Source organism: Penicillium verrucosum (assembly GCF_028828655.1).
Source record: "Penicillium verrucosum strain IBT 35672 chromosome Unknown utg000002l_segment0_segment0, whole genome shotgun sequence".
Classification (NCBI taxonomy): Eukaryota; Fungi; Ascomycota; class Eurotiomycetes; order Eurotiales; family Aspergillaceae; genus Penicillium; species Penicillium verrucosum.
In genome coordinates this window covers 1,371,620-1,393,549 of record NW_026643211.1, presented here as the reverse complement: position 1 = coordinate 1,393,549, position 21,930 = coordinate 1,371,620, and the positions used below count along the sequence as shown (strand labels likewise).

Sequence of the window (21,930 nt, the reverse complement as noted above, 5' to 3'; positions counted from 1 at the left end):
CCCTCGCTTTTAATGCCGCCTCCTACGGCCTGTGTCGAAGCATTGTACATTAAATACGGCGATTCATTCTCATCGCTGGTTTTAAGGCCGGCGTATGTTTTTCGTGGCCGCTTGGCTAAACCACAAAATTTATGATGACATCTGTTTTCTTCTTCCCTCGGAACTTATGAAATAGACAACAAAATCTGGATATCGCACGGTATACTACTAATAGCTCGTGGAATGAATAGAGTTCACAGGCAGCAATGCATAGTCTATCGTCCAAGCCCCCTGGAGCAGCTCCCAATCACAACGATGTAGATCGGGATGCCGGCTGTATATAGCTATGGACCCACTCGTGGTATGTGCGATTGTGCTCTAATGCTGAGACGACGGGGCTCTTCTCGGACTCATCGAAGTAGGCCCCTTATAGAACTTGAATGTTGCAATCGAATTTTAAGTACCCAGTGCCATAATCAGGGACCAAGCGGTCGATAACACAATACATCCGCCGACGCACTAACAACTGCCGGGAATTCAGCTAATACCTACATTTTTCAACAACACGTCTGCCTTTTATCGTAGAAAAAGGCCCCCATTACGCAATCAAGGAGTGATACTACCTACATATTCCCTGCCCAGTTATCCCCTTCTCGTTTTTACCAATGACTTAAGTCAAGCTCCAGTTGATGCACAAAGGGAAAGTGTAGGCGGATCATAATAGAGAATGATCGCTCTATAGGGGAGAAGATAATAGCGAAGCAGAAGAGAAGCTACTTTGTACAAGGGCAAGAGTCAGGCGTGTTTTGGGTGGAAGTCCTGCTCGTGATAAAGTACACATGAGATTTGCTCTGTACATCGCCATTTCAGCTCCACTCTACAACTCTGTAGCCGTTCCAGGAGTTACCTCTTACACCTTGGAAGTAGTATTTGATACCTAGTTAGGTAGGTATCAGCTCCGGGGCTATCAGCCTTGCTTATATAAACAGCCACTAGTTGTCCCAAGGTTGCCCCTCCTGGGGTCAGCCCCACAGCTACCCGAGCAGATCTAAGGACTTTCCTTTCTATCACAACTTTGAAAGTACAACGCATAACTAGGTATATCCTCCATGGAGCCCGTCAGCTTTGCTGTCGGAATTATAGGGCTTGCAGGTCTCTTTAGTACTTGTTTGGAGGCCGTTGAAAGATTCGATTCGTGGAAAGACTACGATTCCGAGTTTCGTTCTCTTGTCGCCCAATTTAAAGTCCAAAAGCTTCGACTCGCGAAATGGGGCGTGGCTGTGGGCCTGGAAGATGACGAACTCTCATATGTACACAACCCCCTTCTTGATGACCCTAAGATTGAGTCGACAGTTAAAGAGCTCCTCTTGGCAATCAACACTACTTGTCGTGATGAGGATAAAGCTTTTTTGACACCGATGCTGGGGAAAGACGAAAACCCCACCAAAGACCAACCATTCCATCGCCATGCTCCTCGCGAATCCAAACGTCAGAAACTTGGATGGGTTTTCAGAACCAAAGCTAAGCGAGTCGCCCAAGTTGATCGTTTCTCCAAATTGGTGGAAAGTCTTCATATCTTGGTACCAATCGAGGATCCAAAGGAACACATGGGAAGAAGGCCCACCGGTGGTAAGTGGTTATTTGCAACACTCTTAAATGTCTTGAAAGCTTATGAACTTTCTTCTTTTTTCCCCCTAGACAAAGTGTCGGACGCAGATGTATGGCGAACTGAGCTCGAAAATCTGGTAAAGCGCATGGAGAGTCAGATGGAAGGTTGTCCCATCCTATTTCCCGTTGATGTTCTTTGCCTCATGCTTGATTGTTTTAGATGAACATAGACGAGATTTACACGCATGGCTTCTCGGTTCTACCCCTTCAAACGAGCTGTACGAGATATTTTCCGAGAGAAAGATCAAAGGGACTTGCGAGTGGGTTTTGGGCCAGCCATGGTTCCTCGACTGGATCTCGCCAGACTTCCCAACTGAATGTGCTAAGATCCTCTGGATCAATGGTCATGCGGGATTTGGGAAGTCAGTCATATGTGCGAGAGTTATTGACCACGTTTCTTCCAATTCGAAGGACCCCGTTGCTCATTTCTTCTTTTCATCTGACTTTGAAAGCAGAAGGGACCCATTTATCGCAATTAGGTCATGGCTATCCCAATTATTGCGTCACCCTGTCGTCTTTTCTTTAGCCCGCGAGAGATTGACAACGCAACAAGGACAGAGAGCAACGCGTGGCGATACACTAAAGCTCCTACGTGAGCTTGTCATCAAGATACCCCGGTGCACATTTGTCCTAGACGGCCTCGATGAATGCAGATGGGTTGAACAGGACTATAACTCCAACCACGGGGCTTCGATCGTTGACTTTCTGGAGGCATTGAGACATGCAATCGCTGGCACATCTACTCGACTTTTGGTTGTTAGTCGTGATGAGCCAGAAATCAGGGCTTGTCTTGTGAACGAGTCCAATCCCAATGATGTTATTGTCATTCAGCACAGCATCACACCCGAGGACGTCCGACCCGATCTTGATATGTTCGCTCGGTCCATAGTGAATAAAAGGTTATCAACAATGACAGAAGGGACAAAGGAAGACATTTCTCAGAAACTGGCTGAATGTTGTAACGGACAGTTTCTCTGGGTCCAGATGCAAGAAAGTCAACTACACGACTGGAAAAGTCCAAAACAACTCGAAAAGACGATCAATTCCACCCCTCCTGGTCTTCAAAAGACCTACGACCGAGAATGGACGGGAATCTCGCATCTCTCGGAGGACAAACGAGAACGAACTATCGCTTTACTACGATGGGCCGCATTTGCCCTTCGGCCGCTTTCGGTGTGTGAGATGGCTGGAGCCTTATTGATCAACGCAGACTGTGACGAGGTCAGGTTTGAAGGGGTCCCCGGCAGAATTAATGAGAACTATATCAAATCAGAAATGATGGAACTGTGTGGATCATTGATTGATGTTCGAAGTCCAGAGGCAGAATGCGATCCCGGGTCGAGAACGGTACATTTGGCGCATTTCACTGTCAAGGAATACTTACTATGCAATCTTCCAGTGCAAGGGAGACTCCTACAACTCAACTCGAGCTTGAAGTTTTTGACAGAAGGAATGGAGAACACTTTGACTGCCAAGATGTGTCTTTGCTACGTGGATTGCGAAGAAGTTTGGCAAGAGACCCCCGAGGAGGGAAGAGCTCAGGTCCTCGGCTCTTTCCGGGATTATGCTGCCAGATCATGGTATCAGCACGCCTCTTTCGGAAATATACGTGACTCGGAGCTGGTGAAATCTGTGAATCACCTTTTTGATATCGAAAATCCAAACTGGGCCTCGTGGAAAGATTGGTTCGACTTAAATGATGTGTCACAAAAGATAGGGTGTTTTGACAGCGCGGAAGACCCAAACCCATCAGCCCCCGACGACAAACAAGAGATAGGGTCTTCAAAGAGCGGAGACGAGCCTGAATTATCTACGTCTAAAGACGGACCAACCACCCAAACCACCTCCATGAGCCCTTTGTACTACGCAACATGGCTTGGTCTGACTGATACCATGGACCTCCTCCTACAAAGCGGAAAATGCTCAATCGACGAGCAAGGAAACTTTGGACGGACCCCGTTATCAGCAGCTTGCGAAAGAGGACACCTAGATGCGGTCAAGAAACTCTTAGACAATGACGCGGACCTTGAAATAGCCGGCGACAATGATCACACTCCTCTTCACACTGCCGCGTGCAGTGGGCATGCAGAAGTACTAAAGCTACTCCTTGAGAAGGGCGCCAAAATCCACAATGGATCTGATGGAACGAAAACGCCACTTTATTGTGCCTGTTTAAACGGTCATCATCAGGTAGTCCAAATGCTCCTTGAATGGGAACCTGAACTGATGGCCACACATGAGGAATGGATACCTCTGTTTGCTGCGTCCAAAGGTGGGTTTCTAGATATTGTCCAGCTCCTTATTCAGAAAGGAGCAGATATTGGCGCCTCTAATAGCTTTAGAGAGACATCTCTCTATATTGCTTGCGAAAATGGCCATATCGAGGTTGTGCGCCTATTGCTTGACAAAGGTGCAGATGTTCACCATCCCAACCAATTTGGCTGGACGCCAGTAAATACCGCCTCTGATGAAGGATTCTCAGACATTGTTCTCCTTCTTGCTGAGAGAGGGGCAGATATTAATGTCCCGAATCAGTGTGGTGAGACACCTCTCAGTAATGCTTGCTACAAAGGTCATATTGAGGTTGTACGCCTATTGCTTGAGGGACGGGCAGATATCGAAGTCGAGAACGAGCCTGGTGAGACGGCTCTCTTTAGCGCTTGCTACAAAGGTCATATTGAGGTTGTGCGCCTATTGCTTGACAAAGGTGCGGATCTTCACCATCGCAACCGATCTGGCTGGAGTCCAGTAAATACCGCCTCTGATGAAGGATTCTCAGACATTGTTCCCCTCCTTGCTGAGAGAGGGGCAGATATTAGTGTCCCGAATGAGTATGGTGAGACACCTCTCTATATTGCTTGCGAGAATGGTCATATTGAGGTTGTGCGCCTATTACTTGACAAAGGTGCAGATGTTCACCATCCCAACCAATTTGGCTGGACGCCAGTAAATACCGCCTCTGATGAAGGATTCTCAGACATTGTTCTCCTCCTTGCCGAGAGAGGGGCAGATATCGAAGTCCAGAACCAGTCTGGTGAGACGCCTCTCTCTAGCGCTTGCCGCAAAGGCCATATTGAGGTTGTGCGCCTATTGCTTAGCAAGGGTGCAGATATCCACCATCAAAGCCAATCCGGACGGACGCCAGTAAATTACGCCTCTGGGGCAGGGCTTTTGGACATTGTTCACCTCCTTATTCAGGAAGGAGCAGACATTGATTCCCCTGATCAGTTCGGAGAAACACCTCTCTCCAATGCTTCCTGGGAAGGTCATATTGAGACTGTGCGCCTATTGCTTGACAAAGGTGCAGATGTTCACCATTCGAACGATAAACAATGGACGGCGGTACATGTGGCCTCAAATAGAGGGTTTTTAGATATTGTTCTGCTTCTTCTTGATAGAGCGGCGGATATTAACGCCCAGTCTGAGTCTGGGGATACGGCTCTCCTTTGCGCTTCCGCCAATGGTCACATTGAAGTTGTCAAAAGTCTAGTTGCAAAAGGAGCAGATCTTGAAATTGCCAATCAATATGGCGTACACCCGCTGGACGTCGCTTCTATGGAAGGCTTTTTGGATGTCATCACTATGCTACTCGAGGAGGGAGCAACAGTTGAAGGTGCGGACAAGAATGGCAGGAGGCCCCTACATGTGGCTGCATCGGAAGGCTCTCTAGACATTACCAGCGTGACCAAATATAGTCGCACGCCTTTACATTATGCTTGCGCTGGTGGTTCTATAGAAGCTGTCAAACTTTTGTTCGAGAAGGGCGCGGATATCAACAGCGTCACCGAAGATGGTCGCACGCCTTTACATTATGCTTCCTCTGGTGGTTCTATGGAAGTTGTCAAACTTTTGCTCGAGAAGGGCGCGGATATTAACAGCGTGACTAAAGGCGATATTACGCCTTTGCATTCTGCTTCATTCGCTAGTTCTATGGAAGTTATCAAACTTTTGCTCGAGAATAGTGCGGATATCAACAGCGTGACCAAAGACGGTTGCACGCCTTTATATTGTGCTTGCACTGGTGGTTCTATGGAAGTTGTCCAACTTTTGCTCGAGAAGGGCGCGGATATCAATAGCGTGGCCGAAGATGGTCGCACGCCTTTACATGCTGCTTCATTCGGTAGTTATATAGGGGTTGTCAAACTTTTGCTTGACAAAGGAGCGGGTATTGAAAGCGTGGATGTGCGTATGGGGACTCCGCTACATACCGCTTCAGTTTCTGGGAATCTGGACGTTGTTAATCTGCTGCTAGAGAGGGGCGCAGCGATCGAGAACGGGAATTTTGATGATAGAACGCTGTTGCGCTATGTGTCACCACATGACAAACTGGAAGTCATCAACAATTTCCTTCATTCTGAAAAGCTCAGGATTGACATTCAGGTTGGAAAAGGCTGCACGCCAACCTTCTATGTTGTCGCACGAGGCCCCAGCAAAATGGCGAAACTTCTTCTTCTGCGTCTTCATGCAAATGCGAAGGATCGATATAGCATGATGCGACTATTAGCCGCTGCAAGAAACGGTTATGAAGGGGCCATCGAACAGTTGAACACGCTAAGAGGGGGACAGTCAAACATGGATGGACTTGGTCGAGACTTGATCTGGTGGGCGATAGGGATTGGGCGCAGTCAGATCCTTGCTCTGATACACCAGTGGTGCTACACACAAAGCTTCGGTGCTCGAATCCTCCAACCTAGCGATGACAAGATATGGTCTTTGGTGAATTTGGATATGGGGCGTATTTGCGATGTGTGCACTCGGCCGATGCTGATTAATACTTCCTATCGCCGATGTGAAGATTGCAACAATTTCAACATTTGCTTGGAGTGCGTGGGTGTCAAAGTTACATGCTTGGATACTGTTCATGAATGGTCCTCTTTGTGAGCCTGATGGTTTGGGGGAGGACGAGAAGGACGGGAAAACCGACAATAACGACGACACGAGGGATGGGAATGGGGATGACAGCTGAAGCGTTCATTCAAATCACATAATATTCTGCTTTGATTGTTTTGGGTAAACATTACAAAGAGAGAGGCATGGGAAGTTCTCGAAATCGCGGGTTGCAAACCTGACCGGCTAGTCCATGTAGCCAAATCCATCACCAGCGTCCATCACGACGACCAGACCTAGGCACCTAGGTAAATCAATACTCACCGAAGGAAATAGATGGAAATCAACTGAAAGCCTGGGCAGTGAGCAGTGACGTTGGTTAGATGCAGTTCGTCCTCCCAAACCCCAGTATCCCTCTTGCCTGTGCTGCCTCCATACTCAAAACGTCTTCGCCACTCCTTCATTGTGGGTTCTTTGAAAATTCTGCAGTAACTATTGTGTTAGCTGCACCTAAACTCAGCATGACAGGTCACTTGTTGTCACACGAAATCTGTAGAAAGACGGATAGCTCGAGGAAAATTCCATTTTATATTAAAATTGGCCTATTGAAGATTCTGCATCACGATGCCCTTAGTAAAAGTGAACCTTTCTCCTAGGATTTCACATGCCGGGATTGACCAGTCCTGAATGAGGGAATCTCTGTCTGTGAGTTTCAACAGAGATTGCAATAGAGCGGTCGTGAAGAAAAGGGCTGAGGATATTGGTAGAGAGGTAGCAGGAATTTGTTCCGAGTTGAATATGAAAGTTAGGCTGGTGTAGATCTCCTGTAATAACAGCGAAATGATGGAATATGACTGGTCATGTTGCAATTTGAAATTATCACCTGGTAACGTTGAGGGTGACAGGATGTTGAAATTGTCGATGATTATCTTGTTTGCTAGAATGCGGGCTAGGCGATAGTAGTTCCACATCCGAGCATACCAAACGTCCTGGTAAATGTATTGGGGCCCTTTGAGGAGCTTGTGATAAGTCCACGACGCAGGAAGTGCAGTTCCCCAGTTTTGGAGGGCTTGATCAGTTTGTATGGCCAGTACAACTAGCTGACTGGGTAGAAAAAGGCTCCGGTTCGACAATCCACGAATATTCACCAAGGTGCCCATGATGGCAAAAAGTCTCATTGCTGATAACAAGGGATCCTCATTGTCTTGTGAGATATTCGATGCTGCTCCAAATCGGCCTGGTAATTCTAGTAAGAAGTGTGGAACCGTTTTGCCACTTATAAGACACGCAAGTGCCTTGAAAGTACGAGTAATTAGTAGGTTTTTTTGCTTTCTAATGGCATACCAACGTACTGTAGTGTAGCACATCTCTATAATTTCTTTCACTGGCGACAGTGGCAACCCACTGGTAGAACATAAATAGCCCAAGAATGCAGCAGCACCGTGGACATGCTTTTGCCAGGCATGTGGAGAGGAGTGGTTATCGCATGTTATCATCTGCAGCATCAACTATCCGTTAGTTCAGTAGCTTTTGAATTAGCAGGATATCAGAACACAGAACCTCAAAGATAGACAAAATAAAGCTTCCGGCAATAGACTGCTCAATTCCAGAGCTCTGATGGCCAATAGTTGCTTTAGTAAGGACCCTTATAGCAAAGTTGTATTTTCTTCGCGCCAAATCCATCATATCAGGATCCTTGTGGACAACGGCAAGTGCAGCGAGACCAACGGAGGTAAGGCTAATAGTGGCGGAAGATGGGCGATCTGCACCGGAATCCATCCAGTGCTTACACCTATTCCCAAAGATCGCAAAATTGTCAGAAAATACTTTCTGTGCAAGTTCTTCGATATTGAAAGTGGGTTCTACTGCGACTAGGCTCCAACAAGTGGCAGTCTTGGTACTCGGAGCATGCAACTTTTGAATCGTCGACTTAGTCTGATCTCGAAAAAGTAGATCTGATTGAGACCTATAACCAGTGCATCTTAGACCGGCTCGAGCGCACTGACTACATCTTGGTTGGAGAAGATTGCACTATCGAGAGATGTTAGTGGGGCGCACAAGGCTGGCCAAAATTCTGTGGAAGTGGGAAGCCAACCTTGATTCTCCTAGACCTGCAGTTCCCACAAGCCGGGCTAGCTCTGGTAGATGCCATGATGGTGGCAAAGTGACGTATCTGAAATAATTCAGTCAAAGAACGTTGTGATGGGCTCAGCACTGCCGCTTGGGCACCAAAACTTGCTCTCTTGGCCGCTGATAACACAACCTGTGGTTTACCTTTGCGTGACTACCGAGACAATACTCCGTGCTCCGTAGAGATATGGTGAGATGTATTTTGAGTCTTGAGTTGCTTTAGGGTGATTCAGGCGAAGGTGGAGTAAGATTTCAGCAAACAGATCTTCATTGGTTGGAATGACTGCGCTAATCCACGACTGGCTTACCCAAACGGGAATAGCGCAAATGTCAATGCTATACCACGACTGAGTTGCCTAATTGGGAATAGAGCTGACGGTGTGATCAGATTATTTACTATTCTACGAGTGAATTGCCTAATGTAGATACCGTCGATAATTATATGGAGGACCATACACTCCGTTACATTTCTAGCTATAAAAGGAGGAGAGACCGACTTATCTTCGCTATTGCCAATTTGCCATCTCATTCGAAACTTATGTACTTCTCCTTCGATTCACAATAGTTCCTCGCCTTCCTCCTCCTTTAATTACTCCATATACACTTTGATTTCAAACATCACTTCCGTCTAACATGGAGCCTATTCGGAACGTCGCACTCTTGGGAGTGAGTTTACTGGGAATAAAATAGTTATGTTTGTTATACTAATATGTGGTCAACAGAAAGGATGGCTGGGATCCGCAATCTTGGAGCAGCTCATGAATACTGGCTTCCAAGTCACGGTGCTGAGCCGCACAGCTCGCTCTGTGGATGAAGCTCCTTCTAGCATCAAGACCATGCAAGTCGATTATTCGTCTATCGAGAATCTTGTAGCTGCTCTTAGGGGCCAGGACGCTGTAGTGTCTACCGTCGGTTCATCCGGTATTAGCGCCCAGAAGACGGTTATCGATGCCAGCATCCAGGCTGGCGTCCGACGCTTCATCCCTTCCGATTTCGGAGCGCTTACGACCAGACCTGGAGCAGAGTCACTTCCGCTTAACGCGTTATGGATTGACATCCAAAATTATCTCAAAGAAAAGGCGCTGAGCGGACAGATCGAGTACACACTCTTTGCTGTTGGGCCCTTCCTGGAATTTGTCATGTCGATGCCATTTTTGACCGACCTGCAAACTCAAACTGCTCCGGTTTATGACAATGGTGTGCATACTTTCAGCTCCACCAGTGTGTCAAGTGTCGGGAAAGCCGTTGCTGGTGCTTTGAAGAATGCCGCAGCGACCAAAAACCGCTTGGTAAGCGTTCACGACATTGTCCTGACTCAAAACAAAGTTTTGAACCTGGCAAAGAAGTACTCAGGGTCTGATGTCAAATGGATCGAGGATCCATTAGATGCAGCGGCTGAGCTTGAGAAAATTCTCGAAAATACCAAGCAGAGGGACCTGGACCTCTTCAAAACACTGGCGCTGTTGAAAGCTGCGCTCTTGGGTGGCAAATTCGAGGCCGAGTTCAAGACTTTGGATAATGACCTTGTTGGGGTGCCCCTTCTTTCTGATGATGAGTTTGAGAAGATATTTGCTACGGCTTTTCAGCCAGGCCAGATGGTTGCGCAGGAGAACCTTCAGGCAAACGTTGAAGGGATTCAAGGCGAGGCTTAACAAGTGGTTCGAAGGATATTCTAAATGCTGTTACGTAGTATGTTTCCTGTGATGGAGTGCCATAGAAGAACAAGGGCAAAGGAATGATAATTTGATTTTTCGGTTTTCTTTTTCAATATTTTCAAATTTTTCATTTAACACAGCCCAGCGAATATTCCAATTTTAATTGAATTTAGCCCTGCGAGGGGAAAACTAAGAAAGGTAGGAAAGGCGAGAAAATTAGACACCGAAGGAGGCAAACTACTCCGCAACCGCTTACTCCTTTGATATTATTGAATAAGACTCAGCGACCTCAGGAGAAACAACCCCTGACTAACCATTTCGACGTCCACTGTTAAAATGATAGCCCCACAGAATACCGTGGCAAAAAGTGTGGCTGAGTTGGTGGATGATAGGAACCGACCTGGAGCCTTGAATGGATAGAGTATAGGATTCTAGACAAAAGGTCTGGGCCTTGAACTACAAAAAGTAAAAATTTACATCTTGTACGGAAATTATGCGACTCTTGAGTGATAGATAGCATCTAGAGGTCATATCATCAACATTTTAACATTCGGCTGCTTTAGTTGTGGATTTCTATAGGTGAAAAGAGTATGCCCAGATAAAGGGTTGCCACAGGAGACTGACGTAAAATTCGAGTCTGTCAAAGTGCTGGGTAGCTGTGGATTCAGGTGGATAATCTTGGAAGATGCCATGAAGAACTGATGTAAGGTAATCCATTCTTTTTCCTCTTGGATGTGCTTCAGAAGAGAATCTATTTGACGAACCGAACTCGTTGAATGATTGGATCGATCTGAAGTTTAAGAATCGAAATTCTGGAAACCACGAGTTCCACTCGCAAGCTGATGACGAAGTGTTCGATATGACGAAACGTTCGAGACCGTTTATGGAAACCTCAGCCGCATGTTCTGATTGGCTGTCTGATCTCGGAAGCCAACCTTATTGATTGAACCCACATCTATAATTGTAGTCTATCCACCTGGCCACATCCTTCGCATTTTTTTGGTCCTCTTCTAAAGTTTTCATCCTCATCCGGACGACTCCACCGAGCATAATAAAAAGATGGACATTCGCAGATATGACTTCCTTTTTCTTTCTTTCTTCAAACACATTCTTTGGTCTTCAAGTCACTCCTTTTCTTGAAGTCATTCATTCATTCGAGGTTGATCCTCCATTACTGTCACTTTAGTATCTCTGTAAACCAGGTGAACTATTTTTGTCTTACCACTTTCACTCTCTTCAATTTACAATCTTCCATCATGACTTTCAACGTCTTCCTTACCGGCCTTCTCGCTGCCACCGCTGCTGCTCTCCCCCACTCCGCTCGATCCGGAGAATCCGGCGCCGTTGAGACCCGCGATTCCAGCAGCGGCGGTCTTCAGATCGTCAACAACATGGATACCGACGTTTACCTGTGGACCACCTCGTCTGATGCTGGGTCCATGAAGACTCTCAGCACCGGAGGTGACTACAGCGAGGACTGGGCCACCAACTCCAACGGTGGTGGTATCTCCATCAAGATGTCGACCAGCGAGAGCAAGGATAGCGTCCTTCAGTTCGAATACACCCAGGATGGTGACACCCTTTTCTGGGACATGTCCTCCATCGATCTTGACTCGACTTCCGAGTTTGTCAAGTCGGGCTTCACCGTTGTCCCCAGTGACTCGAGTTGCAAGTCTGTTTCTTGTGCCGCTGGCGATGCGGAGTGCAAGGATGCTTACCAGCTCCCAGATGACGTGAACACCTACTCTTGCTCTCTGAGCTCTGGTTTCACTCTGACTCTGGGATAAATTCTCGTGTTACTTTAAAACCGGCAGGACCGATGGATTTTTGTTTTCGTTTTTGTTTCTCTTTTTCTTTATGATTTGCAGAATATTACTGCCTCCTTGGGTTTGATGAACCAGCTCTTGGATATGTATATAAACTTCTGCAGAAGTCAATGTTTTACTACTCAGCAGTGAGCTTATCAAGTATCACTAGCACCATACAAGAATGAATACGAATGTGTTGTATAAGAAAATATCCTGACCATCTAGGCGTAGGTCTAATTTGATGTTCGTCTGATTTGCCTACATGTCTGGGCTGATTTCTTACCATTGTAATTCACATGCCGGGGGGTCTATATATGTCTCCATGAATTGCGATGGAATGTTCAGACGTAATGACATCATATGACTTTTAGACTCTACTTCCAAGCATATAGTTATCTAGGTATTATATAGGACTTTGCTTCTCCTCTACAAGGCTGATCGCTTTTCCCTCCAGCGGCGGATAGATGAATCCATTGTTTTTCTCCCCGTTCGCTCCGCCAATAGTTGTCGACCGACACAAGCAAAATGTAGTCGCATGTTCTCTTATCTTTTCTTTTCTTGTGAATCCTTTTCTGCAAGCAACATTGTAAAGGGTCATCCAATCCATTCATAAAATCCAGCTGTGTTACACATGGACTATTTATCCGACTTGATGACTTTGTCGCCGATGTGCTATCACCATAGATGGCTCCACGAATCGATACAGCCTTATGACAGGGGTTAGGGTTTATTTGGATGACAGGATATCCGGGGCCACGAGTGTGTAGGGAGCAACCTTGGAAGTCACGCGGAATCCGCATTCTGGGGTAGACACGTGAAATTTTCTGCCTCAGGTGTCTGACTCGATCCCCGCTACGGCAGTTCCTTGGCCGCGGGTCGTAACGTCGTGACTAATCTCTCGGTCAAGTCGTTTGGACCGAGGCTCATCGCGAGTCTGTGAACCACCGAGGTTGCTTTGCTTTATAGGTTGGCTGCAACCCCATCCCTCCTCTTCCCCAGGTTTTATTTTTTCCATTACCTTCACTCCACATACCTTCATAATGGCGTCTCCTCGTAAGTGTCTTCCAAGGTTATCCTTTACTATGCCCATTATTTTCATGTGATCTCCTTCTACCTGACGGAGGGCTCCACATAGGCACATGGCCACAACATCGATGCTAACCATGATCACAAAACAGAACAAATCCGTACCCCGATCACTGATCTGCTTAAGATCAACCACCCCGTCCTGCTGGCAGGCATGAACGTGGCTGCGGGACCCAAGCTGGCCGCTGCTGTCACCAACGCCGGTGGTCTGGGTGTCATCGGTGGCGTCGGCTATACCCCCGAGATGCTGCGCGAACAAGTCGCCGAACTCAAGAGCTACCTGACCGACAAGAACGCTCCCTTCGGTGTCGACCTTCTCCTTCCCCAGGTTGGCGGCAGTGCCCGCAAGACCAAGTAAGACCCTTCGATCACTGCGGTGCTTTTTTTTTATTGTTGACACATGCTAATCACATTTTTTTTCGGCAAATAGCTATGACTACACCAAGGGCAAGCTCGGTGAGCTCGTTGATATTATCATCCAGGAAAAGGCTAGCCTTTTCGTCTCCGCTGTCGGTGTTCCCCCAAAGGCTGTTGTCGATAAGCTCCACAGTGCCGGAATCCTCTGCATGAACATGATCGGCCACCCCAAGCACGTCCAGAAGGCCCTTGATGTTGGCGTTGATATTATCTGTGCCCAGGGTGGTGAGGGCGGTGGTCACACCGGTGATGTCCCTACCACCGTCCTTATCCCCACCGTTGCCAAGTTGGTCGAGGGCAAGAAGAGCCCTCTGACTGGCCAGCCCGTGCAGGTCATCGCGGCCGGTGGTCTTTTCAACGGTAACTCGGTTGCCGCTGCCCTTATGCTCGGCGCCTCCGCTGTCTGGATCGGTACCCGCTTCATCTTGTCTGATGAGGCCGGTGCCCCGACTGCTCACCAAGAGGCTGTCCGTACCTCCAACTTCGAGGATAACATCCGCACTATTATCTTCACTGTATGTATTTCCTCGCTATTCTATTATCAAGATGTTCAGGTCGCTAACAGAGGGTATAGGGTCGTCCCCTCCGTGTTCGCAAGAACCCTTACATCGTCAACTGGGAGGAGAACCGCCACGATGAGATTAAGCAACTCACCGCTAAGGGTGTCATCCCCGTCGAGCACGATATGGAGAACCTGCCCGATGATGTCGATGATGACACTTTGGACAATGCCCGTCCCTACTTGATGGGCAAGGTTGCCGCCGTTGTCAACGAGAAAAAGTCTGCCAAGGCTATCGTCGATGAGCTCGTCGGAGATGCCGCTGTTCTGCTGCAGAAGGGCAACAAGATGGTTGCTAAGCTGTAAGCTGTAAATAAAGTATTCCCTATATGTTTGGATTTCTATAGTCATCTTCAGCGTTGAATAATCAACCTCGGCCGAGAATGTTACCGGCTGAATTTTGGAACTCACCTATGTTTTGCTGGATGTACCTGGATTTTACTCGATGTCTAATGTACGTTGTAGTTAGCGCTTCGTAATGCCCTCTCAAGGACGCTACGGAATTATCCCTGCTATTTCGAAAACCTTCCCTGATCCAAAAAAAAGCTCTTAAGCGCCGGGGTGGGGTACTCAACCACCAACCACTACACCGGATTTCCACATGGAGATTACATCCATGATCTCTGTTACCGGCATTAGCTAGTCAATTTCTGATATAAATAGATTGTCTATCCTTGCTTTTCACAATGAAAGTAACTGAAATGCATGTACAGACGGACGTTGAGTGATATCCCTGCATGAATACATGCAACCATTTCCTTCTTTCTCGCACGGACTGTGACGGGAGATACGATGCGCGATAGACAGGTGTTCCACCGCGATCCGACGAGATAATCCTAGAAACCAAGACGTCCGTTCTAGAGCGACAACTTGGACAAACAGCCAAGATGCTGCACGCCACCTTTATTGAGTTTTCAGTGGGTAACTATACGAGGTTACTAGACGGCCACTATCATACCTCTGGGAAGACTCAAGCTTGGGCACTTGCTTATGCTATGTAGAAATCCCACACATAGATACTTCCGTCGTGATATATTTGCAGCTTGGAGGGTTATTCTGGGCAGCCCAATCCTTTGTAGTCTGAACACGCAAATAGAATAGCAACGCAAGGTACAGACATGCATAATGCAAGTGGTTCAACGTGCAAGTGGGGGCAATGTGGGTCTGACAGCCCTTCCTATGTACATGGATAAGGTAGAAGGTGTCTGCAAGCATATCAGGCTTAGCTCCAGTCATTAGGATTGACCAAGCCAAGCAAAGGATCTAACTTCTTGCTCTACGCATCAATGTCACAATTACCTGGGTGATCAACGACAAGTCCGCTGCACGGTGAGAGGCATCAAGCCAATAGCATCGGAGACCAATGATCGAAGGTCTGATGGTGGAGAGTCCACCTAATTATAGAGATCATCTAGCGATTAGATGCAGCACGGGAGGCACTTCTGCGGCACAAATCACATTCAAAGAGGTCGACACCTTCCCGTTGGAACTGATCTACAAGCGTATGGAAAAGGAAGCGGAGATTGCAGTTGCTAAATATAAAAGTCAGTGTAAGGTGGTGGACCACTGAGCAAAAGAGAGTATTTAATGGCCAATGAGGATTGATACGGCGCTCTACGCGGCATTCACCAGGTCATATATCATAGAACGACCATCCGGGACTTGGGGCCTCTTAGCTTTTTCAACTCACTGTGTCCCTTTGTGCCTATTTTTGTATATCTAGACCCACGCCAAGCACCCAATTGGGCCTGAAAACTTACACTCACCGAGTGCTCTATGCTCTCACATGATGGGATGTTTCCTGTGCGTGTTGCAGATGTGCCGTCTTGCAGGCCCCGCATGGTGGCGGACTCCGGAGAGATTCTGGCCTATGATTCAGGCTTATACCAGTATCTAGGATGTGTTGGTCTCTTTAGCTATAGGATTGAGGTCTTTAGGTCGAGGTCGAAAGATGCTTATCATTACCAGTCTTTGGGTAGACTCGAAACGCAGTGAGATATCAATATCTTGCCCTGTGGTTGAGCAAGCTCCGTACGGGTCTGAGAGCCTTATGGAGATTAGCAAATTAACAATACCTAGATTGCCACGTTTGACCCGTCGATCAATATGTCTATTTTTGTACTGTGCTGAAGGATGGTCTCTTGTCAACGATTCATCCATAGATATTAATGTCTGGTGGGCGGATCGGGCTGGGCCCCATAGTGAAACATGGGAAGTGAACACTTAGACAACCTCCAGCTGGTATCGACCGTGGCCGTAGATAAATTGTATGGATGTTCAAGTTAGAGGGATGTGCATAGACATCAATTGATCTGGCACAATTTCTTACTGTTGGGGGGTGGGCCGACTCGGTATGTTTGGGTCATCGGCCGTTCTTACGGGACTTGGCGAGAGGACAATGACAAGCCTAACACACGTCACCAAGTCATCCACTTTCAGATCCATGGATGGCATGAGGGATAACATTGGAAGTCTGTTTGTGTAACAGCTCAAAGCACACGATGGAACACCAGAGGTCAAATATTGAGGGTGAGCACTAAAACGAAATGGGAAAGGTCGTGAAGTGTATATATAGCCCTGTGGAGCGAGCATCGGACTATGGATGTATGTTTGTAGGAGCAATTCACTATCTCGAGAAATTGATCCTTCCTTTTTAAGAATCGGAAGCGAGATGGATAATTAACACTCAGACCCTGTTCAACTCTAAATAAAGCACTGCAAGCGCCGTGGCGGGGAATGAATTGAGTGACAGGGGGGTGATCGAGGACCAATGAATTGTGAATTCTCCCACGCGATAGACCAGATTCAAATTCCAAGAGAAAGTCCCCGCACTATATGATGGGTCAGGGTGTTCAATTATAGAATTTCAAAGTCAAAAACAGTTTCGAATGTCAAAGCTCATGTGGGATATTGGCTTGAAGCGTGTCACCAATATATGTTGTACTATGGAAAATCTGGCCAGTCACAGACTCGACAGTACGAAAAGGCATCTGTGAGATCCTATTGATCAAAACGTGCATAATTGCTGCAGTAAAGCGGGTTATTTTCGTCCCATTCACTCCCATTCACTCGGTCCAAGTAGCCTTTTCAGTACTTCCCATCTCTTTTCTCCCCCCTGCCCCTCCATGCAGCCCCTCTGCAGGTTCTTTTTTTTTTTTATTTTCTTGACAATTTCAACTTTTCTTTTCTTTTCTTTTTTTTTCTTTCTTTCTTTCTTCCCCCCTAATCCCCTAATCCCCTAATCCCGTTAACCCTACTCCGTACAATCCTTCTGTCCAAGTTGCTGGGTCACCCCTCATCTCCACTCTCCAACTCAGCTTTAAACCAATTACTCTTTCTCAAATTCTGATATCACCGATTCTGCGATTATACCTAAGTCCCAAGTATTCTATAAATAACATTTGCTTGATATCCCCAGCCTTTTCACCTCAATCCTCGGGATATCACAGTACGGAGTATTGGGCTTCAACCCGCCAACCCGCCTCTCTCCCCGCTCGTTCCGCCCCATCAGGTGGTTCTTGGCCCCTTTAACAACCCTAAGGTTTATTTCGTCACACCGACTGAGAGTCCTGAGAGTCCTGAGAGTCCCTTGGCCATCCATTGGCAATTATATTATACTTGCGCTTTCCCGGCTTTACGCTGGTGAGCCCACCAAGCTGGCGGACACCTACGGAGATATATTACCGTGCCCTAGAGAGTGGGATGGAAAGTACCTACAAAGTCTTTCCCCAATCTATATCATCTAGGCACAAGAGACTTGGACAAAAATACTTTAATACTTTCCGGGACAATGTCGCTCAAACAAGTAAGGGTATATCTGCTGTGGTCTCAGAACATTAAGCATGCTGACATCGTGGTCGAATAGGAAATCGAAACATGGGTGCAGGCCCTTGATGCCTATGACAATCAAGACTTCGAGGAGTCCCTACGATGCTTTGATCAGATTGCCGACACATCAAAGATCTTGTTCAACTGTGGAGTGATCTATGCAACCTTAGGCGAGCACCATAAAGCAGTAAGTGAACTTATTTATTTATTTATTTATTTCACAGCTAATTGAGTTCGCTGCAGGTAGAATGCTATCAACGTGCTGTCGGTCTAGACCGGTATCTGGCAATCGCGTACTTTCAGCAAGGTGTATCTAATTTCTTGATCGGCGACTTCGAAGAAGCATTGGCCAACTTTAATGACACTTTGTTGTATCTGCGAGGGAATACTTCGATCGACTATGAACAGTTGGGTCTCCTATTCCGCCTCTTTTCATGCGAAGTCCTGTTCAATCGTGGTCTCTGCTATATCTATCTCCGGCAAATGAACCCGGGCATCCAGGACCTCGAGTATGCTGCCAAAGAAAAGGTTACCCCGGACCACGATGTGATCGACGATGCCATCCGGGAGAATGCAGATGTATGTGGATTTCACTAACCCGCTGCGATACAAGCTAATTTAAACACAGGGCTATACCGTCTTCTCAATCCCAGTGGGGGTCCTCTATCGTCCCAACGCAGCCAAAGTCAAAAATCTCAAAACAAAAGATTATCTAGGCAAGGCTCGCCTAGTTGCTGCATCGGACCGCAATCAAACATCAGACCACCAATGGAATCCAATGGTAATTGACAAAGAAGCCCTCCAAGGCCGCGAAGGAGTCTCCTTCGCGGCATCCAACCTGGTCCGCCAAAACCTCAGCAGCCGCACTCGTCAACAATCCGAACCACCCCTAAACCGCAACGTATTCCCTCCAACACCACCACCAGACGACCGATCCGTCAGCACAGCCTCTGGATCAGGATCAGCATCTGGACACCACCGAACATCATCTCTCCGAAACGTCCGCCCACCCCGTCTAGACCTAGACCGCACAGGTGCCAGCCTAGACCGCCGACCCTATGCACAAGAGCCAACATCCACCGAGAAACCACGAATAGGAACGACACGCACAGCCTCAGAGCCGCGCGGACCATCCTCACGACAAAACAACATGCGCGGATACCAGGAAAGCAGTCGAAGCAGCTTACCCCGCGAGCAAGTCAGCCACCGCAGAAACCTCAGCGACACGAACACAGCCTACGCGCCGGAACCAGAGTACAGTCATACAGACCAGTACGATCCGTACTCCAGTCAGCGCAATCTAGCAAACACAGGCTGGGGTCGTGGATCCCGCCACCAACCACCCCAATACATCGACGAGGAGGAAGAATATGGCAGTGACACATGCGATGCAACGACCCTCAACGACGGCGCTTTCGAGCTCGTCGCCGCTCCTCAGGCTGGTCCCAGTCAGTCGCCCCAACAACGGCGTACTCGTTCTCCGGCGCGATACTCCCGTCATGCGAATCCGAGGAGACCGGAGATTCAGAAATTTAGAGTAAAAGTACACGCTCCTGATGATACTAGGTATATCATGATTGGGCCGAAGATTGAGTTTGGGGAATTTGAAACTCGCATCCGTGAGAAGTTCGGGTTCAGGTGTCCTCTGAAGATGAAGGTGCAGGATGATGGGGATATGATTACCATGGTAGACCAAGAAGATTTGGATTTGCTGGTTAGTTCGGCCAAGGAGGTTGCTAAACGGGAGAGAAGTGAGATGGGGAAGATCGAGGTGAGTTTATCTGTCTTTTGTGATTCTTTTGAGAATCGCTTTTCCTGACTGGTGTTCTTGTCTAGATATGGGTGGAAGAACGCTCTATGATTTGATTGCATGATTGGATTTTCTTCTCTGTTGATATTAGCATGATTTCTTTTTTTGTCTATACCCTGTTTTGCATATTTAGCATGAAAATACGACCAGTGCATGAGGAATACTGATTTAATTCTCTTTCGATCTGGGTTTATACTTAAGAGAATATTGTAGGTAGGCTCGTGGACTACCTAAATCAGGAAGAGGTTTGTTGCCGAGAACTAAATAGGGCTGGGTCTACTAATCCTCATTCCCCCTGGCAACAACGAGAAGAAGCATGGTTTATTATTGTATTGCTAGTTCATCTAAAATAGCATCGTCCGCTTAGCAGAACATGTATTTGTATTAAGTGAATGTCTCCGTTGCTTCCGCATATCCTGCTCGTTTTCCAACAGGATCTTCTGTACACAGCGACTTCCGCAGGGATCGTGCTTCACTCGATCGTCGTTGAGGATGTTCGTGAGAGTTGCTTTGACTTGGTGGTGGTAGTCACGGATTTGGTTATTTGTAGCATCAGTGGTATTTCCAAAGCCTGACACTAGGGGGTCTATTTGGTGAGGCAGGGAATATGAAGTGATCAACCGTGCGATGGATGGGGTTGAATTTAGAGTGGGCAGATCTGTAGATGTTGCTGCTGGACACTTGTTTTGAAGTGGATGTGCCATGTTGGATGTGTGTATGATGGAAGATGGAATTGTTGGATTTGATAAATGTTAGAAAAGGAAGATGAAGTTGCTTTTAAACAAAAAATCTATCTGATACAATTGCGGCAAAAATATCAAGTTGTGTCACTAAAGTGACGTCTAGCCGGTATATCTGAAACCTGGCTGATTCCTTGTCTGCCATCAACCGATACGTTGAATGTCAGAGGTAGAGAGACATGGTAATTTCCACCAATCACAAGGTGATTTATGCTTAGTCTTTGTTTAGAATTTCCGATCCTTGTAGAAAAACGTGTATGACCTATCAAGTGTACTATGTCATGCTAGTCCATGGCCTGCAACTACCTAACAAGAGCAGACATCCCGTGTCTCCCCCGTCCCCTATTCAATCAGTATCCGTCTCCCAGTTCTTTGTCTTGTCTTTCCAGTCTCTCTCTTCTCAGTCTCAAACTCGACTGTGCCTCCGATCCAGAGGCCACTAACATGACTTCCCCATGTCCTAAACCTCAAATTAATCTCACGATGACGGTCCTCGTCTAAACGCTGCCTAATCTTAAGCATCTGGTTAGGGTCACGGACCACACCATTTACCAACACCCCAAAAGCCAAAGCAGTCGCAGTCTCCTCCCAATCCCTCCCATTTTCAGGAACCTGCCTCAGTTCGTACTCATACGGTTTGTGATCGTCGGTGGCATACAGACACACACCATTGCTTTTGATCCTGCCAAGGTTCCTCCTAATAAGATCATATTCCAGCTCCAACTCATTCAACTTCGCAACTGATTTGATCGGAATCAGCGTCTTCACCTTTCTGTTCGTGCCAGCATTCTGGATTGCTGATCTAGGTATCATGTCATCTCTCTTGATGTTCAGGTCATGTAGTATGGCGTCGATGTGTTTGTTGGTCACGTTCTCCGTGACTGTACATTTCGGGTAAGAGATTTCAACCCAGATATTTTCCTTTGTGCTGTCTTTGTCTGTAGTTTTTGTGATCCTTGCTTCAACACGACCAGTCTTGGTCCAGATATAGACGTAATCCATTGACACCAGCTCAAGCTTCCATATTAACCACACAGTTCCAATCATTGCATAGGCGCAGTTCTCTAGTTCATAGCGTGGGTCCCAGAGGCGGATCTCATAGTCGCAGTCTGAGCCTGTCCGTGTGGGGAAGACGAACCCGCTCATGTGGTTGTAGTTTGAGGCAACCTCTAGCATTTCTTCGTCGGACATGCCCCTGTGATCGCCTAGGATAACTGAAAGGGTACCATCACCCTCTGGGCCTCCAGGACAGACTCGCAAAAGATGGAATTGACTTTGACCTTCCTCCATTGATGGATGTGATGTGATTCTTGTAGTATAGTGGTTGAAGAGATGGGTTAGTTCTGTGTAGGTGTAATACTACTTGAGAATTGATGAGTTGCATGATAAAGAGCAAGAGAAACAAATGCCAAAGACAATTTAA

General features: G+C 47.1%; 9 protein-coding genes across 9 annotated transcripts; 5 read left to right on the top strand and 4 right to left on the bottom strand.

Moving 5' to 3' along the window:
- Nucleotides 1-1,088: 1,088 nt before the first annotated feature.
- N7516_006153 (uncharacterized protein) lies at nucleotides 1,089-6,528 on the top strand (the record flags this gene model as incomplete). Its single annotated transcript, XM_057218873.1, has 2 exons — nucleotides 1,089-1,608; nucleotides 1,808-6,528. 2 exons carry the CDS (start codon nucleotides 1,089-1,091, stop codon nucleotides 6,526-6,528), a joined length of 5,241 nt encoding a protein of 1,746 aa, XP_057072964.1.
- A 192-nt stretch (nucleotides 6,529-6,720) lies between these two features.
- Nucleotides 6,721-6,938, bottom strand: N7516_006152 (uncharacterized protein; the record flags this gene model as incomplete). The annotated part of the gene is made up of 2 exons (XM_057218872.1): nucleotides 6,721-6,778; nucleotides 6,799-6,938. 2 exons carry the CDS (start codon nucleotides 6,936-6,938, stop codon nucleotides 6,721-6,723), a joined length of 198 nt encoding a protein of 65 aa, XP_057072963.1.
- Nucleotides 6,939-7,076: 138 nt separating this feature from the next.
- On the bottom strand, nucleotides 7,077-8,626 carry N7516_006151 (Zn(II)2Cys6 transcription factor domain-containing protein; the record flags this gene model as incomplete). The annotated part of the gene is made up of 4 exons (XM_057218871.1): nucleotides 7,077-7,769; nucleotides 7,827-7,982; nucleotides 8,035-8,505; nucleotides 8,570-8,626. 4 exons carry the CDS (start codon nucleotides 8,624-8,626, stop codon nucleotides 7,077-7,079), a joined length of 1,377 nt encoding a protein of 458 aa, XP_057072962.1.
- Nucleotides 8,627-9,237: 611 nt separating this feature from the next.
- Nucleotides 9,238-10,256, top strand: N7516_006150 (uncharacterized protein; the record flags this gene model as incomplete). The annotated part of the gene is made up of 2 exons (XM_057218870.1): nucleotides 9,238-9,270; nucleotides 9,327-10,256. 2 exons carry the CDS (start codon nucleotides 9,238-9,240, stop codon nucleotides 10,254-10,256), a joined length of 963 nt encoding a protein of 320 aa, XP_057072961.1.
- A 1,259-nt stretch (nucleotides 10,257-11,515) lies between these two features.
- On the top strand, nucleotides 11,516-12,046 carry N7516_006149 (uncharacterized protein; the record flags this gene model as incomplete). Its single annotated transcript, XM_057218869.1, has 1 exon — nucleotides 11,516-12,046. One exon carries the CDS (start codon nucleotides 11,516-11,518, stop codon nucleotides 12,044-12,046), a length of 531 nt encoding a protein of 176 aa, XP_057072960.1.
- A 998-nt stretch (nucleotides 12,047-13,044) lies between these two features.
- Nucleotides 13,045-14,435, top strand: N7516_006148 (nitronate monooxygenase; the record flags this gene model as incomplete). The annotated part of the gene is made up of 4 exons (XM_057218868.1): nucleotides 13,045-13,120; nucleotides 13,246-13,507; nucleotides 13,584-14,085; nucleotides 14,145-14,435. Exons 1-4 carry the CDS (start codon nucleotides 13,108-13,110, stop codon nucleotides 14,433-14,435), a joined length of 1,068 nt encoding a protein of 355 aa, XP_057072959.1. The 5' UTR covers nucleotides 13,045-13,107.
- A 3,474-nt stretch (nucleotides 14,436-17,909) lies between these two features.
- N7516_006147 (putative PB1 domain protein) lies at nucleotides 17,910-19,823 on the top strand (the record flags this gene model as incomplete). The annotated part of the gene is made up of 5 exons (XM_057218867.1): nucleotides 17,910-17,934; nucleotides 17,995-18,144; nucleotides 18,201-18,536; nucleotides 18,586-19,728; nucleotides 19,794-19,823. Exons 1-5 carry the CDS (start codon nucleotides 17,920-17,922, stop codon nucleotides 19,821-19,823), a joined length of 1,674 nt encoding a protein of 557 aa, XP_057072958.1. The 5' UTR covers nucleotides 17,910-17,919.
- A 288-nt stretch (nucleotides 19,824-20,111) lies between these two features.
- N7516_006146 (uncharacterized protein) lies at nucleotides 20,112-20,471 on the bottom strand (the record flags this gene model as incomplete). Its single annotated transcript, XM_057218866.1, has 1 exon — nucleotides 20,112-20,471. The coding sequence occupies one exon, from the start codon at nucleotides 20,469-20,471 to the stop codon at nucleotides 20,112-20,114; it is 360 nt and encodes a 119-aa protein (XP_057072957.1).
- A 378-nt stretch (nucleotides 20,472-20,849) lies between these two features.
- Nucleotides 20,850-21,797, bottom strand: N7516_006145 (uncharacterized protein; the record flags this gene model as incomplete). Its single annotated transcript, XM_057218865.1, has 1 exon — nucleotides 20,850-21,797. One exon carries the CDS (start codon nucleotides 21,795-21,797, stop codon nucleotides 20,850-20,852), a length of 948 nt encoding a protein of 315 aa, XP_057072956.1.
- Between the last annotated feature and the right edge of the window lie 133 nt (nucleotides 21,798-21,930).